Source organism: Oncorhynchus masou, chromosome 22 (assembly GCF_036934945.1).
Source record: "Oncorhynchus masou masou isolate Uvic2021 chromosome 22, UVic_Omas_1.1, whole genome shotgun sequence".
NCBI classification, from domain to species: Eukaryota; Metazoa; Chordata; class Actinopteri; order Salmoniformes; family Salmonidae; genus Oncorhynchus; species Oncorhynchus masou.
Window position 1 is genome coordinate 10,551,698 of NC_088233.1, and position 18,303 is coordinate 10,570,000.

Genomic DNA, 18,303 nt, shown 5'->3' on the forward strand with positions numbered 1-18,303 from the left:
GATAAATGCATAACCAGACCAGCTTGGTTTAGCTCGGCTCGGTTCGGCTCAGTAGTGTGAAAAGCCAGGTCCATTAGATAGAAAAGCACTACCCTCTCTACCAAGGTCAGCAGCCAGCATCAGGGTGGCACAGTTTTGACAGAGGTACTCCTCGGAGTCTGAATTGTCTGAACACAGGGCACAGTGTTAAGACTCAGGAGAAGGTAGCTCTTGTTGTTTCTCAGAGAATGTCGGAGAGGAGAGGAGAGGAGAGGAGAAGAGAGGAAAAGTACCTCTTGTATTTTCTGAGTGTGCCAGCCCAGAGGTTGCATAACTCACTGCCATAGTAACTGTCACACCAACCCTCCTCCTGAAAGAGACCCAGGAGAGAAGGCAGGCAGGCAGGCAGGCAGCACAGAGTGGGAGGGAGGACTTTGATGTCAATGTAACTTGATACTTCATTATGTAATGATGTTTTCATCAAGTCAGATAAACCCATTGAAATGCTGAGGGATGCTAGTTAGTTACATTGTGCATGCATTTAGTATTCCTACATTTCAAAAGTATTTTGATGTTTTAATTTCGACATTGTCAACATTACACTTATTGTCATTGAGACATCAACATGCCCTATTATAAAATGTAGTAATACCAATTAAAAAAGTATGTTATTGTAATTTTGAAATGCGTATTATTGTTGTTTCATATTTATTTATTCCGTTTCCACAGTACGATAAGCATGATCTGAAGTTCAGAGGACTGACGTTTGAGGACTCTGGGATGTACCAGTGTAGAGCGGAGAATCGGCATGGAGTGGTCTATGCTGACGCAGAGCTGCGTGTGATTGGTGAGTTCAATAGTCTGTCTGATTATGCATGGCTGCGTCCAATGCAGTGTTGCATGTGTTAAAGCCTTCAGACGAATTGTGATTGGCCAAAGATGAAAGGTCCCTACACTAGACTAATTAACTTTGTGTTATACATGTTGAAGAACAATCAAACAAACAACATATTCCAGTAAACTGACAGCTCGCCCTTTTCAGCGGTGACTTGTTCCCAAACTGTTTCTAATTATGGTAATGAAGCATGAACCTAAGTAAACACACACTCACACACATACCGTACACTATTCGTACTATATTGTATACACTATATATAAAAAGTATGTGGACCAAATCAAATCAAATGTATTTATATAGCCCTTCGTACATCAGCTGATATCTCAAAGTGATGTACAGAAACCCAGCCTAAAACCCCAAACAGCAAGCAATGCAGGTGTAGAAGCACGGTGGTTAGGAAAAACTCCCTAGAAAGGCCAAAACCTAGGAAGAAACCTAGAGAGGAACCAGGCTATGTGGGGTGGCCAGTCCTCTTCTGGCTGTGCCGGGTGGAGATTATAACAGAACATGGCCAAGATGTTCAAATGTTCATAAATGACCAGCATGGTCCAATAATAATAAGGCAGAACAGTTGAAACTGGAGCAGCAGTACGGCCAGGTGGACTGGGGACAGCAAGGAGTCATCATGTCAGGTAATCCTGGGGCATGGTCCTAGGGCTCAGGTCCTCCGAGAGAGAGAAAGAAAGAGAATTAGAGAGAGCAAATTAGTGGATTTGGCTATTTCTATCACACCTGTTGCTGACAGGTGTATAAAATGGAACACACAGCCATGCAATCTCCATAGACAAACATTGGCAATAGAATGACCTTACTAAAGAGCTCAGTGACTTTCAATGTGGCACCGTCTTAGGATGCCACCTTTCCAACAAGTCAGTTCGTCAAGTTTCTGCCCTGCTAGAGCTGGTCAACTGTAAGTGCTGGTATTATGAAGTGCAAACGTCAAGGAGCAACAACGGCTCAGCCGCGAAGTGGTAGGCCACACAAGCTCACAGAACAGGACCGCCGAGTGCTGAAGTGCGTGGCACCTAAAAATCGTCTGTCCTCGGTGCAACACTCACTACCAAGTTCCAAACTGCCTCTGGAAGCAACATCAGCACAAGAACGTGTTTGTTGGGAGCTTCATGAAATGGGTTTCCATGGCCGAGCAGCCTCATACAAGCCTAAGATCACCATGTGCAATGCACTGGAGCAGTGGAAACACGTTCTCTGGAGTAATGAATCTGGGTTTGGTGGATGCCAGAAGAACCTGCCCCAATGCATAGTGCCAACTGTAAAGTTTGGTGGAGGATCGATAATGATCTGGGGCTGTTTATCATGGTTCAGGCTTGGCCCCTTAGTCCCAGTGAAGGAAATATTAACATTACAGCATACACTGACATTCTAGATAATTCTGTGCTTCCAACTTTGTGGTAACAGTTTGGGGAAGGACCTTTCCTGTTTCAGCATGACAATGTCCCCATGCACAATGCAATGTCCATACAGAAATGGTTTGTTGAGATCGATGTGGAAGAACTTGACTGGCCTTCACAAAGCCCTAACCTCAACCCCATCGAAATGGGATGAATTGGAACGCCGTCTGCAAAGCAAGGCCTAATCGCCCAACATCAGTCCCCGCAGCAATGTTCCAACATCTAGTGGAAAGCCTTCCCAGAAGAGTGGAGGCTATTACAGCAGCAATGTTCCTACATCTAGTGGAAAGCCTTCCCAGAAGAGTGGAAGCTGTTATAGCAGCTATGTACCAACATCTAGTGGAAAGCCTTCCCAGAAGAGTGGAGGCTGTTATAGCAGCAAAAGGGGGACCAACTCCATATTAATGCCCATGATTTTGGAATGAGATGTCCCAACATGCTGTCTGATATATTTTTCAAGACATGAATAAACGGATGAATAAATGATATATTTTTTATATATATATAATATATATTTTTGAATTGTGCCTGCATTTGTTGTTTGCCACATGGCCTTAAATGTGTTTTTCTCAGTCGCCCATGCTCAATATTAATATCCTCTTTCTGACTCTCCCCAGCGTGCGCCCCTACGTTTGAGCATAACCCAGTAAAGAGGAGGATCCTGGGGGCTAAGAACGGCCGTGTGGTCCTAGAGTGTAGACCTAAAGCTGCTCCCAAAGCCTCCTTGTCTTGGAGCAAGGGCTCTGAACTCCTCTTCAACTCCAGCAGGTAAGCACCGGGTTGGGATCCGTCTGTGTTTATTTACTGAGGTCCGTTCACTATTCCTGGAGGCCATTGACAACTCCCCTATTCTCTGCTCATAACTCCTCTAAATATTTTTTTGGAGGGGGGAAAGGTTTTGTATTTGGTTTTAAGATAATGTGTTGACATTTTGTCTTGATTAGTAGGAAGGTTTCTATACGTTTATGAGACACATTTAGGTCATTATAGTGTAGCGTATAATGTCTCTGAGAATCCATTACTTGCGTCTGTGTGTGTGTGTGTGTGTGTGTGTGTTTGACTTCTCTACATTTCCTGGCTCTACTGTCCTCTATCCCTTTAGCTTGGTAATGGGGTAATGGGGATGAATGTTTTTGTCAGTGAGGGCTGTGCTCTGCTTCACACTTCTGCCCGTCAGTAGCTGACATTAAGCCTGGTCTGAAGCTCATCAGACAGGACAGAGAGAGTCTGGCTGAGTAAGCCCCTCCACTCATCCGTTCCTCAACCACAAAACAAGGATAATCTGCCGTCACTAAGAACCACCACTCAGCCATCTCCCCTTCTCCAACTACCCACATCACTCTCTGCCATCTCCCCCTCTCTATCTACCCACATCACTCTCAGCCATCTCCCCTCCTCCAACTACCCACATCACTCTCAGCCATCTCCCTTTTTCCAACTACCCACATCACTCTCAGCCATCTCCCCTTTTCCAACTACCCACATCACTCTCAGCCATCGCCCCTTCTCCAACTACCCACATCACTCTCAGCCATCTCCCCTCCTCCAACTACCCAAATCACTCTCATCCATCTCCCTCCTCCAACTACCCAAATCACTCTCAGCCATCTCCCTTCTCCAACTACCCACATCACTCTCAGCCATCTCCCACCATAGCTAAAATAACTTTCTGAGAAATGAGAAAAGGAATAAATAAATGCCTCATTCTGTGAGAGATGTCCACATGCAGGAGCTGTCCATTCAGGCTGTTGTGAATACGTGTGTTGCCATTCAATCATGTCTAATGGGATTTGCTCTCTGTGTTGTATTTAGGACACTGACATTATGTTTTGTTACCTTCATCAGGATGTTAATCTGGGAGGATGGTAGTCTGGAGATCATATGTGTTGTTACCTTCATCAGGATGTTAATCTGGGAGGATGGTAGTCTGGAGATCATATGTGTTGTTACCTTCATCAGGATGTTAATCTGGGAGGATGGTAGTCTGGAGATCATATGTGTTGTTACCTTCATCAGGATGTTAATCTGGGAGGATGGTAGTCTGGAGATCATATGTGTTGTTACCTTCATCAGGATGTTAATCTGGGAGGATGGTAGTCTGGAGATCATATGTGTTGTTACCTTCATCAGGATGTTAATCTGGGAGGATGGTAGTCTAGAGATCATATGTGTTGTTACCTTCATCAGGATGTTAATCTGGGAGGATGGTAGTCTGGAGATCATATGTGTTGTTACCTTCATCAGGATGTTAATCTGGGAGGATGGTAGTCTGGAGATCATATGTGTTGTTACCTTCATCAGGATGTTAATCTGGGAGGATGGTAGTCTGGAGATCATATGTGTTGTTACCTTCATCAGGATGTTAATCTGGGAGGATGGTAGTCTGGAGATCATATGTGTTGTTACCTTCATCAGGATGTTAATCTGGGAGGATGGTAGTCTGGAGATCATATGTGTTGTTACCTTCATCAGGATGTTAATCTGGGAGGATGGTAGTCTGGAGATCATATGTGTTGTTACCTTCATCAGGATGTTAATCTGGGAGGATGGTAGTCTGGAGATCATATGTGTTGTTACCTTCATCAGGATGTTAATCTGGGAGGATGGTAGTCTAGAGATCATATGTGTTGTTACCTTCATCAGGATGTTAATCTGGGAGGATGGTAGTCTAGAGATCATATGTGTTGTTACCTTCATCAGGATGTTAATCTGGGAGGATGGTAGTCTAGAGATCATATGTGTTGTTACCTTCATCAGGATGTTAATCTGGGAGGATGGTAGTCTGGAGATCATATGTGTTGTTACCTTCATCAGGATGTTAATCTGGGAGGATGGTAGTCTAGAGATCATATGTGTTGTTACCTTCATCAGGATGTTAATCTGGGAGGATGGTAGTCTGGAGATCATATGTGTTGTTACCTTCATCAGGATGTTAATCTGGGAGGATGGTAGTCTGGAGATCATATGTGTTGTTACCTTCATCAGGATGTTAATCTGGGAGGATGGTAGTCTAGAGATCATATGTGTTGTTACCTTCATCAGGATGTTAATCTGGGAGGATGGTAGTCTGGAGATCATATGTGTTGTTACCTTCATCAGGATGTTAATCTGGGAGGATGGTAGTCTGGAGATCATATGTGTTGTTACCTTCATCAGGATGTTAATCTGGGAGGATGGTAGTCTAGAGATCATATGTGTTGTTACCTTCATCAGGATGTTAATCTGGGAGGATGGTAGTCTAGAGATCATATGTGTTGTTATCTTCATCAGGATGTTAATCTGGGAGGATGGTAGTCTGGAGATCATATGTGTTGTTACCTTCATCAGGATGTTAATCTGGGAGGATGGTAGTCTGGAGATCATATGTGTTGTTACCTTCATCAGGATGTTAATCTGGGAGGATGGTAGTCTGGAGATCATATGTGTTGTTACCTTCATCAGGATGTTAATCTGGGAGGATGGTAGTCTGGAGATCATATGTGTTGTTACCTTCATCAGGATGTTAATCTGGGAGGATGGTAGTCTGGAGATCATATGTGTTGTTACCTTCATCAGGATGTTAATCTGGGAGGATGGTAGTCTAGAGATCATATGTGTTCTTACCTTCATCAGGATGTTAATCTGGGAGGATGGTAGTCTGGAGATCATATGTGTTGTTACCTTCATCAGGATGTTAATCTGGGAGGATGGTAGTCTGGAGATCATATGTGTTGTTACCTTCATCAGGATGTTAATCTGGGAGGATGGTAGTCTGGAGATCATATGTGTTGTTACCTTCATCAGGATGTTAATCTGGGAGGATGGTAGTCTGGAGATCATATGTGTTGTTACCTTCATCAGGATGTTAATCTGGGAGGATGGTAGTCTAGAGATCATATGTGTTGTTACCTTCATCAGGATGTTAATCTGGGAGGATGGTAGTCTGGAGATCATATGTGTTGTTACCTTCATCAGGATGTTAATCTGGGAGGATGGTAGTCTGGAGATCATATGTGTTGTTACCTTCATCAGGATGTTAATCTGGGAGGATGGTAGTCTAGAGACCATATGTGTTGTTACCTTCATCAGGATGTTAATCTGGGAGGATGGTAGTCTGGAGATCATATGTGTTGTTACCTTCATCAGGATGTTAATCTGGGAGGATGGTAGTCTGGAGATCATATGTGTTGTTACCTTCATCAGGATGTTAATCTGGGAGGATGGTAGTCTGGAGATCATATGTGTTGTTACCTTCATCAGGATGTTAATCTGGGAGGATGGTAGTCTGGAGATCATATGTGTTGTTACCTTCATCAGGATGTTAATCTGGGAGGATGGTAGTCTGGAGATCATATGTGTTGTTACCTTCATCAGGATGTTAATCTGGGAGGATGGTAGTCTAGAGATCATATGTGTTGTTACCTTCATCAGGATGTTAATCTGGGAGGATGGTAGTCTAGAGATCATATGTGTTGTTACCTTCATCAGGATGTTAATCTGGGAGGATGGTAGTCTAGAGATCATATGTGTTGTTACCTTCATCAGGATGTTAATCTGGGAGGATGGTAGTCTGGAGATCATATGTGTTGTTACCTTCATCAGGATGTTAATCTGGGAGGATGGTAGTCTAGAGATCATATGTGTTGTTACCTTCATCAGGATGTTAATCTGGGAGGATGGTAGTCTGGAGATCATATGTGTTGTTACCTTCATCAGGATGTTAATCTGGGAGGATGGTAGTCTAGAGATCATATGTGTTGTTACCTTCATCAGGATGTTAATCTGGGAGGATGGTAGTCTGGAGATCATATGTGTTGTTACCTTCATCAGGATGTTAATCTGGGAGGATGGTAGTCTGGAGATCATATGTGTTGTTACCTTCATCAGGATGATAATCTGGGAGGATGGTAGTCTGGAGATCATATGTGTTGTTACCTTCATCAGGATGTTAATCTGGGAGGATGGTAGTCTAGAGATCATATGTGTTGTTACCTTCATCAGGATGTTAATCTGGGAGGATGGTAGTCTAGAGATCATATGTGTTGTTACCTTCATCAGGATGTTAATCTGGGAGGATGGTAGTCTAGAGATCATATGTGTTGTTACCTTCATCAGGATGTTAATCTGGGAGGATGGTAGTCTGGAGATCATATGTGTTGTTACCTTCATCAGGATGTTAATCTGGGAGGATGGTAGTCTAGAGATCATATGTGTTGTTACCTTCATCAGGATGTTAATCTGGGAGGATGGTAGTCTGGAGATCATATGTGTTGTTACCTTCATCAGGATGTTAATCTGGGAGGATGGTAGTCTGGAGATCATATGTGTTGTTACCTTCATCAGGATGTTAATCTGGGAGGATGGTAGTCTGGAGATCATATGTGTTGTTACCTTCATCAGGATGATAATCTGGGAGGATGGTAGTCTGGAGATCATATGTGTTGTTACCTTCATCAGGATGTTAATCTGGGAGGATGGTAGTCTGGAGATCATATGTGTTGTTACCTTCATCAGGATGTTAATCTGTGAGGATGGTAGTCTAGAGATCATATGTGTTGTTACCTTCATCAGGATGTTAATCTGGGAGGATGGTAGTCTGGAGATCATATGTGTTGTTACCTTCATCAGGATGTTAATCTGGGAGGATGGTAGTCTGGAGATCATATGTGTTGTTACCTTCATCAGGATGTTAATCTGGGAGGATGGTAGTCTAGAGATCATATGTGTTGTTACCTTCATCAGGATGTTAATCTGGGAGGATGGTAGTCTGGAGATCATATGTGTTGTTACCTTCATCAGGATGTTAATCTGGGAGGATGGTAGTCTGGAGATCATATGTGTTGTTACCTTCATCAGGATGTTAATCTGGGAGGATGGTAGTCTGGAGATCATATGTGTTGTTACCTTCATCAGGATGTTAATCTGGGAGGATGGTAGTCTGGAGATCATATGTGTTGTTACCTTCATCAGGATGTTAATCTGGGAGGATGGTAGTCTGGAGATCATATGTGTTGTTACCTTCATCAGGATGTTAATCTGGGAGGATGGTAGTCTGGAGATCATATGTGTTGTTACCTTCATCAGGATGTTAATCTGGGAGGATGGTAGTCTAGAGATCATATGTGTTGTTACCTTCATCAGGATGTTAATCTGGGAGGATGGTAGTCTGGAGATCATATGTGTTGTTACCTTCATCAGGATGTTAATCTGGGAGGATGGTAGTCTAGAGATCATATGTGTTGTTAACCTTCATCAGGATGTTAATCTGGGAGGATGGTAGTCTAGAGATCATATGTGTTGTTACCTTCATCAGGATGTTAATCTGGGAGGATGGTAGTCTGGAGATCATATGTGTTGTTACCTTCATCAGGATGTTAATCTGGGAGGATGGTAGTCTGGAGATCATATGTGTTGTTACCTTCATCAGGATGTTAATCTGGGAGGATGGTAGTCTAGAGATCATATGTGTTGTTAACCTTCATCAGGATGTTAATCTGGGAGGATGGTAGTCTAGAGATCATATGTGTTGTTACCTTCATCAGGATGTTAATCTGGGAGGATGGTAGTCTAGAGATCATATGTGTTGTTACCTTCATCAGGATGTTAATCTGGGAGGATGGTAGTCTGGAGATCATATGTGTTGTTACCTTCATCAGGATGTTAATCTGGGAGGATGGTAGTCTAGAGATCATATGTGTTGTTACCTTCATCAGGATGTTAATCTGGGAGGATGGTAGTCTAGAGATCATATGTGTTGTTAACCTTCATCAGGATGTTAATCTGGGAGGATGGTAGTCTAGAGATCATATGTGTTGTTACCTTCATCAGGATGTTAATCTGGGAGGATGGTAGTCTGGAGATCATATGTGTTGTTACCTTCATCAGGATGTTAATCTGGGAGGATGGTAGTCTAGAGATCATATGTGTTGTTACCTTCATCAGGATGTTAATCTGGGAGGATGGTAGTCTGGAGATCCTGAATGTGACCAGGGCAGACGAGGGGCGCTACACCTGCTTCGCTGAGAACGACCGGGGCAAGGCCAACAGCACAGGCTTCCTCTCTATCACAGGCAAGCTGCATGCACACACACACGCACGCACACACGCACGCACGCACACGCACAACACACAGACATTACACAACACACAGACATTACACAACACACAAAAATTACACAACACACAGACATTACACAGACATTACACACACACAGACACTACACACACACACACACACACACACACACACACACACACACACACACACACACACACACACACACACACACACACACGGACACAACACACACAGACACTACACACACACACACACACACACACGGACACAACACACACAGACCCACCACAGGGCAGCTGCCCTGCCCTTCTCTGGACCAGACTCATAAACTCATTATTCACACATAGAAACACCCATCTGACCTCCAGCCCGTCAGCCTCCTCTGACTGAGTTTATGGACCTCAGGGGACCAGTGATGAGGGTTAAGAGCCTTGCTCAAGGGCACAATGGCAGTAGGTAGCACATGGCATATTGAAGCCAGTAACCCTCTGGCTGCTGGTTCATTTCTGGGATTCAAACTGGGAACATTGTTACTGAGTCGCCTTGAGGCTAGCACCACTTCACCATCATCACTACCATCGCTCGCACACAGAACGCCTATCTGACCTTCATCAGTCTTATGAGACTGAGTTATGGAGTCCCAGGGGGAGGGGGTCTCAGGGGGCAGGGTCTCAGGGGCGGGGCTTCGGGGGGCATGGTCTCAGGGGGCAGGGTCTCAGGGGGGCTTCGGGGGCATGGTCTCAGGGGGCAGGGTCTCAGGGGGCTTGGTCTCAGGGGGCTGGGCTTCAGGGGGCAGGGTCTCAGGGGCGGGGCATCGGGGGCATGGTCTCAGGGGGCAGGGTCTCAGGGGGCTTGGTCTCAGGGGGCTGGGCTTCAGGGGGCAGGGTCTCAGGGGCGGGGCTTCGGGGGGCATGGTCTTAGGGGGCAGGGTCTCAGGGGGCTGGGCTTCAGGGGGCTTGGTCTCAGGGGGCTGGGCTTCAGGGGGCGGGGTCTCAGGGGGCTTGGTCTCAGGGGGCTGGGCTTCAGGGGGCAGGGTCTCAGGGGCGGGGCTTCGGGGGGCATGGTCTCAGGGGGCAGGGTCTCAGGGGGCTGGGCTTCAGGGGGCGGGGTCCCAGGGAGCCAGTAGTGATACATGCTATCACTCTATTACTCACCCCTCATAGCCAACACCTCAGATAAGATCTGACAAGGGTTTTTTTTATAGGATGTACAATTTTGAACTAAATGAACTGTGGACAGAGCCCCTGTTGGGATCAATACCTTACCCTTCAACCCCCTCTACTGGTCAGATATGATCACTGCCACTACCCACTGCTCCACCTCTTGTTCACATCAGTACATTCTTACACAGACTCTCATAGGATGTTGGTGGCACCTTAATGACTGGAGTGGAATTAGTGGAATGGTATTAAATACGTCAAACACATGGTCTCCAGGTGTTTGATGCCATTCCATTTACTCCGTTCCGGCCATTATCATGAGCCGTCCCCCCCTCAGTAGCCTCCACTGTTCTCACGCTATACAAACAACAAATATTTCCCTACGTTTTAGGTCTGAAATACCAGGCTGGTATTAGTGGAGAATTCTTTATCACGGTACATTTTAAATGCTGATTTTGCACATTGTTCTTCTAATCGGGGTGGCAGGTAGCCTAGTGGTTAGAGCGTTGGACGAGTGACCTGAAGGTTGCAAATTCAAATTTCCTGAGCTGACAAGGTACCAATCTGTCATTCTGCCCCTGAACACTGTTCCTAGGCCGTCATTGAAAATAAGAATTTGTTCTTAACTGACTTGCCTAGTTAAATAATGGTAAAATTTTAAAAATTTAAAAATAATCGGCAAAGAACACACGTTGCTGACCACCCTTTTCCTCACCAGAGGCCACTAAGATCACCTTGGCTCCGTCCAACGCGGACGTGACGGCGGGAGAGAGCGCCAGCATGCAGTGTGCCGCATCACATGACTCAACGCTGGACATCACGTACGTCTGGACCATGGACGGCCGCTCCATCGACTTCGACCGGGACGGCTCCCACTATGAACGCAACCCGGTAAGAGATTAAAAAGGCAGGCCAGAAATCTTAGTGTTGACGGTTCAAATCCGGGTATGGCTGAAATATTCCTTTGGTGTAATGTTGTATTACTTATAATACCACTATAACTTCCTGATACCAATTTAGCGTCAGTTACTAAAAGACCCATGGACTGCTGACTGCTGACGCCCTGTATACTATATCAGTTTAACTGCAGTTTCCTTTCTCGTACATTATGAATGACGTGACCCACTCTCTGCCAGAACAGTCTCAGCATTAACCAGCAGACAGCGTTCAACATCTGTCATCCCACAGACTGGAGGCATGCACCACTCTCTATAACGGTTCTGATTGATGACCTAGCATAGCTGTGTACAAGGCTTATCATCCCCTCTCATAAAAATTGCCACGTTCTCCAGTTGATGTTATTTATGTAGCATCAGAATAGTAGAAGTCGTTAGAGTAAGTGCGTTAATATAATGCTTCCATTGTATTCTCAATGGACGAATTTCATACCTGGGAAAATAATGGCTGTCATTGTAAATAAGAATGAGTTCCTTACTGACTTAAAGCTGGAATCCGTAGTGCTGAAACTGCCACATCTGTATGGGATATTACAACGACAAAGCAGTTAACGCAAACAACAAACACAGTTTTCTCCCTTAGACATCATTTCACGAGCATTAGAAGACTGGAATATGTACTGCAACTATTTTCACCACACCGCTCTCCACCGTTTAGTCAACAAAACAACGGCGCTAAGGTGAACAGGGCTGCTATTTCCCCTAATGCGGATTCCATATTTAAATAAAGGTTAAACTAAGTAAATATATGCATTATTTTGTATTTTTCTGTTGGAGGTAGAGTTAGTTAGCGCTAGTCGGCTATACATGCTCCAAAACTCTGGTATTTTTTCATTTATATCTTGTGTCCATCTTCTTTTTAAATAGTGAGACAAAATGTTTTCAGCACTTTTATATACATGACTGATCAAAACTCGTTTTCTCATGCTCTCTCTTCTCTCTCTGCAGCAGACATACAGTATAGTGAGCAATAGGTTTGGAACATGAAATCTGAATACAATTGTAGTATTGAATTGCAATACATATTTCATCGTGAGAATCGCAATACATATTGGCATCTAAGTGACAGTGATAATATTGTATCGTGAGGACCATGACAATTCCCTAGCGCTAACAAACAGCGAAAGGCTACTACAGATATTCTGCAGGCCACTGTGGTCAAATATTCCTGTCTATAAAATCTTCCCATTGATAATACTACAGATCCTCTATGTTATATTCTTCAAATGAAGGGCAGGAGGGTTGACGGCCCCACGGTAAGGCTCCCTGTAGTTCTCCTGATCTGGATGTTCAGATCGCTGTATTCCTCCTATATGTAGTACCATGAGTCTGGCAAACAAGACTATATCCCTCAGGACTCAGGAAGTTGCAGTCTTGGTATAGTAGCTCCCATGCTAGCCCTCAGGACTCAGGAAGTTGCAGTCTTGGTATAGTAGCTCCCACGCTAGCCCTCAGGACACAGGAAGTTGCAGTCTTGGTATAGTAGCTCCCATGCTAGCCCTCAGGACTCAGGAAGTTGCAGTCTTGGTATAGTAGCTCCCATGCTAGCCCTCAGGACACAGGAAGTTGCAGTCTTGGTATAGTAGCTCCCATGCTAGCCCTCAGGACACAGGAAGTTGCAGTCTTGGTATAGTAGCTCCCATGCTAGCCCTCAGGACACAGGAAGTTGCAGTCTTGGTATAGTAGCTCCCACAGGAAGTTGCAGTCTTGGTACAGTAGCTCCCATGCTAGCCCTCAGGACTCAGGAAGTTGCAGTCTTGGTATAGTAGCTCCCACGCTAGCCCTCAGGACTCAGGAAGTTGCAGACTTGGTATAGTAGTTCCCACGCTAGCCCTCAGGACTCAGGAAGTTGCAGACTTGGTATAGTAGCTCCCACGCTAGCCCTCAGGACTCAGGGAGTTGCAGACTTGGTATAGTAGCTCCCACGCTAGCCCTCAGGACTCAGGAAGTTGCAGTCTTGGTATAGTAGCTCCCACGCTAGCCCTCAGGACTCAGGAAGTTGCAGACTTGGTATAGTAGCTCCCACGCTAGCCCTCAGGACTCAGGAAGTTGCAGACTTGGTATAGTAGTTCCCACGCTAGCCCTCAGGACTCAGGGAGTTGCAGTCTTGGTATAGTAGTTCCCACGCTAGCCCTCAGGACTCAGGGAGTTGCAGTCTTGGTATAGTAGCTCCCACGCTAGCCCTCAGGACTCAGGGAGTTGCAGTCTTGGTATAGTAGCTCCCACGCTAGCCCTCAGGACTCAGGAAGTTGCAGTCTTGGTATAGTAGCTCCCATGCTAGCCCTCAGGACACAGGAAGTTGCAGTCTTGGTATAGTAGCTCCCACGCTAGCCCTCAGGACTCAGGAAGTTGCAGTCTTGGTATAGTAGCTCCCATGCTAGCCCTCAGTACTCAGGAAGTTGCAGTCTTGGTATAGTAGCTCCCATGCTATTGGGCTAATTAAAAGTGCAGGGGGCACAGCTGTCATAGCAGGACTTCATGCTACTGTTTCCAATGGCCATAGTGTTACTATTATCAAAAACCTATAGATTGTACCAATAGACCATGTGACACCGTGCTACAATTACAATAACATCTGCTAACTATGTGTATGTGACCTATAAAATGGGATTTGATTTGACATAAAGTGTGTTGTGGAAGAGTATGTGTTTGCAACAATTCATTTAAATTCAGTCAATTCATGAAGTAAAATGAAATACAAACCTTGGCTTGCACTAACTGAAATGGTTGTACTGTCCTGTTCAGAATGGTGGGTCCAGTGGAGAGCTGATCATCAAGAACACCCAGCTGAATCACTCTGGACGTTACACCTGCACTGCCCAGACCCCCGTGGACAACGTCTCCGCATCCGCTGACCTAGTCGTCAGAGGTACGTCACATGTACACACACACGCACGCACGCACGCACACACACACACACACACACACGCACGCACGCACGCACGCACAGACACACACACAGACACACACAGAGACACACACACAGACACACACACAGACACACACACACACACACACACACACACACACACACACACACACACACACACACACACACACACACACACACACAACTAGAGTTCGGTGGGAGGTGGGTGAGGGCTAGACAGAGAGTAGGAGATGATTGATGCACATTTTCTCACTCTCTCAGTCCACCCTGTGTTTTGTCTCATTTCTGCTCCATATATTGGTTTATTAATCAGACATCTCATTTCTGCTTCGTCTATTGGTTTATTAAACAGACATCTCATTTCTGCTTCGTCTATTGGTTTATTAAACAGACATCTCATTTCTGTTTCTCATATTATTAAGTTAAGATGAGCTGCCCTCTGAAGGACACAGCAGCACCTTCAAACTAAACTCTTACTAAACTCTCACAGAGGGGGTGTCATAAAATAGCCTGCAAAAATTGTATTTTTATTACTTTATTGGGCACAAATAATTGTATGAAGTGTGTGTGTGTGCGTGCGTGTGCGCGCGTGTGTGTAAGGGGTTATAAGTCTATCCAGAGTAACCAGACCGTGGCTGCTTTACTGGCTGATCTGTCAGCTCCGTCACAGTGGTGGAAATTCCACTGTAGGAGTAAATGTCTTCTGTCCTGGAGCCTGGTCAACCACTGAGGAGGTGGCACATGTTACAGTCTCAAACCATGGCATTTTTAAACACACTGCTGTAGATATCTGAAAAAGGTCTCCCGGAAAGGTTCTTTATGTCGCCTCCTCAAAGAGCTTGAGAATGCAATTCTCCGGTGTTTGTGTTCTTTGGTAGCCAGAGAACTGTCTCTTTTTAGTCATTTCGGTTTGGCATTCTATTTCCCTTGAAGCTAACATGTGTGAACTAAACTCCTACAGTACGTTTCCAAGGTGATGTCTGTCATACTGTACTCCGTAATGCCGCCATGATGATTCATGTTTTCACCTCCACTATACCTGCTGAGTGAAGCCTTGTCTTACTACAGCCCCTACACTACTCCCATAGACTCCTAAATATAACCTTTCTCTCAGTGGAAAAAGTCTCTTCAGAATGAGGCTAAGAGCTCTAGCAGAGAAAGCAGTGATCCGGACTGTGTCCCAAATGGCACCCTATTCCCTATATAGTGCACTACTTTTGACCAGAGTCCTGGTTAAAAGTAGTGCACTATAAAGGGAATAGGGTCCCATTTGGAACGTCTGTGTGAGTCTGTGTGCGGTGATCCTCATCGTGCCCTCGTGGTGGTTCTTTTGAAGCAGGGGCTGACAGAAGGGCAGGTAAATGGGCTCAGGCTACGACGACGATCCCAGAGTACAGTCAAATCAAAACAAGGCAGAGACCCTGGCTGGCTTAAATGGAGTGTCAACACACAGACAGGAAGGAGATGAAAGATGACCATTTATCAATTCTGACAACCAGGAAGTAGATTTAGATTACACCAGAGAAACAGCTCACAGCACCTGTATGTTGCTATCACCATCTCATTAGTATTATCTTATTATAGCTCTATGATAATGATACGAGCTGTGTCTGAATATGTCTGCGTATTACAGCAACGTATTGTTGTCTTTCAACGGGGGGAAAACATAAAAACGCAGTGGCTTAGAATTTTGTATTTGACTGTTAAATTATACTTTTCTCCCATATGTCATAATAAACTAGTCTGTCTCTGGAGCTTGTCCCATTGCACAGACCCTGGCCTGCACCGAGACGGATTCAGATCTTGCTCTATTCACCAGTCCGCTTCCACACAACAATACAAAAAGCATGAAAATTGACTCATTTGTGTGAAAGTTGTCACTAATATGTTCCAGTAAAACAACCCCGGGCTTCTTCACACACACGCGCGCGCACGTGCACACGCACGCACACGCACACACACACACACACACACACACACACACACACACACACACACACACACACACACACACACACACACACACACACACACATCTCTCGTTCTCTGGCAGTCTACAGTCTAATCACCTTAGTTCTCTGGGTGGATTCTGTGGCAAACATGAAAGAGCAAATCCTGCTTGATTTCTGGGGCCGTCTGAGGCTAAAGCTGTGGGTTGAGAGAGAGGGAGATTGTCAGAGAGGGAGTGACTCACCCCAACAGTCTGGGTTTTCTATTAGACAGTCTTTCTAGTCCTCTCTCTCTCTCCTCCAGGAAGGGAAAACTACCAAGAAGAACAGTAGATTCAAAATGTCTCCCTGGCTTTTAGGCTTGGTTGATTTGTCAATACCCTAAGTAATGTGTGAATCCACCAATCTAAGACTGAATGATCTGGTAAAAGTGTAACTTCAGCGGAAATGCCTGGTTTTGATGTGCTGGTTTTGATGTGCTGGTTTTGATGTGCTGTTTTACAGCCTGGTTTTGATGTGCTGTTTTACAGCCTGGTTTTGATGTGCTGTTTTTATGCATCAAACAGATTCCATTATTGTAGTCTTAACAGGCAAGACATCTTGCCAAGTCTTCTTCCACGAGCAGGATATTGAAACATTGGTTAATCTTGTTGGTTTTGTTTTGGATTATGCGACGTGTGTATGCCTATTTGCTGTGTATTTTTGTAACAATTATCACCCATCAAACCTCTCAACCCCCTCCTCCCCCCTCCTCCCCCCCCCCAGGTCCCCCTGGGCCTCCAGGTGGGGTACGTGTGGAGGAGATCAGGAACAAGAGTGTCCGTCTGATCTGGAGCAGTGGAGCAGACAACCACAGCCCCATCTCTAAATACACCATCCAATGCCGGGACTGGTTCTCTCAGGAAGACTGGAGAGATGCCACCACATGTGAGTTAAATAAATACCACCATCCATATTGTAGACTGGTCAAATAAATACCCTAAATGTGTAGGTCCGATCTTGCAGTATGTGCTGCCCCTTTAAGAAACCATACCAGTGTTTCCTCTCCAAGCTTTTCTGTCTATCCAACAAAATACATCAAATAAACCCCATGAACACCAACAACTGGTCAAATAAACCGGAGCGTCAAACAGAGCCGGCTCTGGTGCCAGCTCTGGCTCAGAGCTAGCTAAATAGATAGACACATGGTGGATCTCCAAAAGAAGCAAACCGTGCAGAGACTGAAACCACACATCAGTTCCTCACAGGCATCAAGTCCTAGGTCAGCTTTTACACAGAATGCAAAACAAAGTTCTGTGCGTTAGTCTTTAGGCGCTGTACTGTAGCACCGATGTAATCCAACTTGTATGAAAAAGACGTCCACGTGCTGGCAGCATTTTAACACACAATGTTATGCTGATTTCTCTGATACGTCTCTGAGGTGATACTATGGGTTTCTGTGAACAGTGCATTTCCTCACAAACTGCACACAATAACCCATAATTCAAAGCAATTCAACGTTTTTTAAACATTTTTGGTAATGTTAGTCTCCCAGTCCCTGCCACTGAAAAACATCCCCACAGCATGTTGCTGCCACCACCATGCTTTACCATAGGTATGGTCCCAGGTTTCCTCCAGACGTGACGCTTGACAGTCAGACCTAAGAGTTTCAATCTTGTTTCCGTTAGGTGCCTTTTGGTAAAATCCAAGCGGTCTGTCATGTGCCTTTAACTGAGGAGTGGGTTCCATCTGGCCGCTCTACCATAAAGGCCTGATTGGTGGAGTGCTGCAGGGATGGTTGTCCTTCTGGAAGGTTCTTCCATCTCCACAGAGGAACTCTGGAGCTCTGTCCGAGTGACCATCAGGTTCTTGGTCACCAAGGCCCTTCTCCACCGGTTGCTCAGTTTGGCCGGGCAGCCAGCTTTAGGAAGAGTCTTGGTGGTTCCAATCTTCTTCTATTTAAGAATGATGGAGGCCACTGTGTTCATGGGGACCTTCAATGCTGCAGAAATATTTTGGTACCCTT

The 18,303-nt window shown here is 45.2% G+C and overlaps 1 protein-coding gene across 3 annotated transcripts in view; it reads left to right on the top strand.

Moving 5' to 3' along the window:
* LOC135509005 (contactin-1a-like) overlaps positions 1 to 18,303 on the top strand; it is a 171,936-nt gene that overhangs the window by 135,939 nt on the left and 17,694 nt on the right. For all 3 annotated transcript variants that reach the window (XM_064929285.1, XM_064929287.1, XM_064929286.1), the window contains exons 12-17: positions 709 to 826; positions 2,904 to 3,054; positions 9,208 to 9,335; positions 11,222 to 11,394; positions 14,205 to 14,328; positions 17,064 to 17,225. In XM_064929285.1, the coding sequence (XP_064785357.1) occupies positions 709 to 826; positions 2,904 to 3,054; positions 9,208 to 9,335; positions 11,222 to 11,394; positions 14,205 to 14,328; positions 17,064 to 17,225 (856 nt within the window). The remainder of the gene's footprint in view (positions 1 to 708; positions 827 to 2,903; positions 3,055 to 9,207; positions 9,336 to 11,221; positions 11,395 to 14,204; positions 14,329 to 17,063; positions 17,226 to 18,303) is intronic.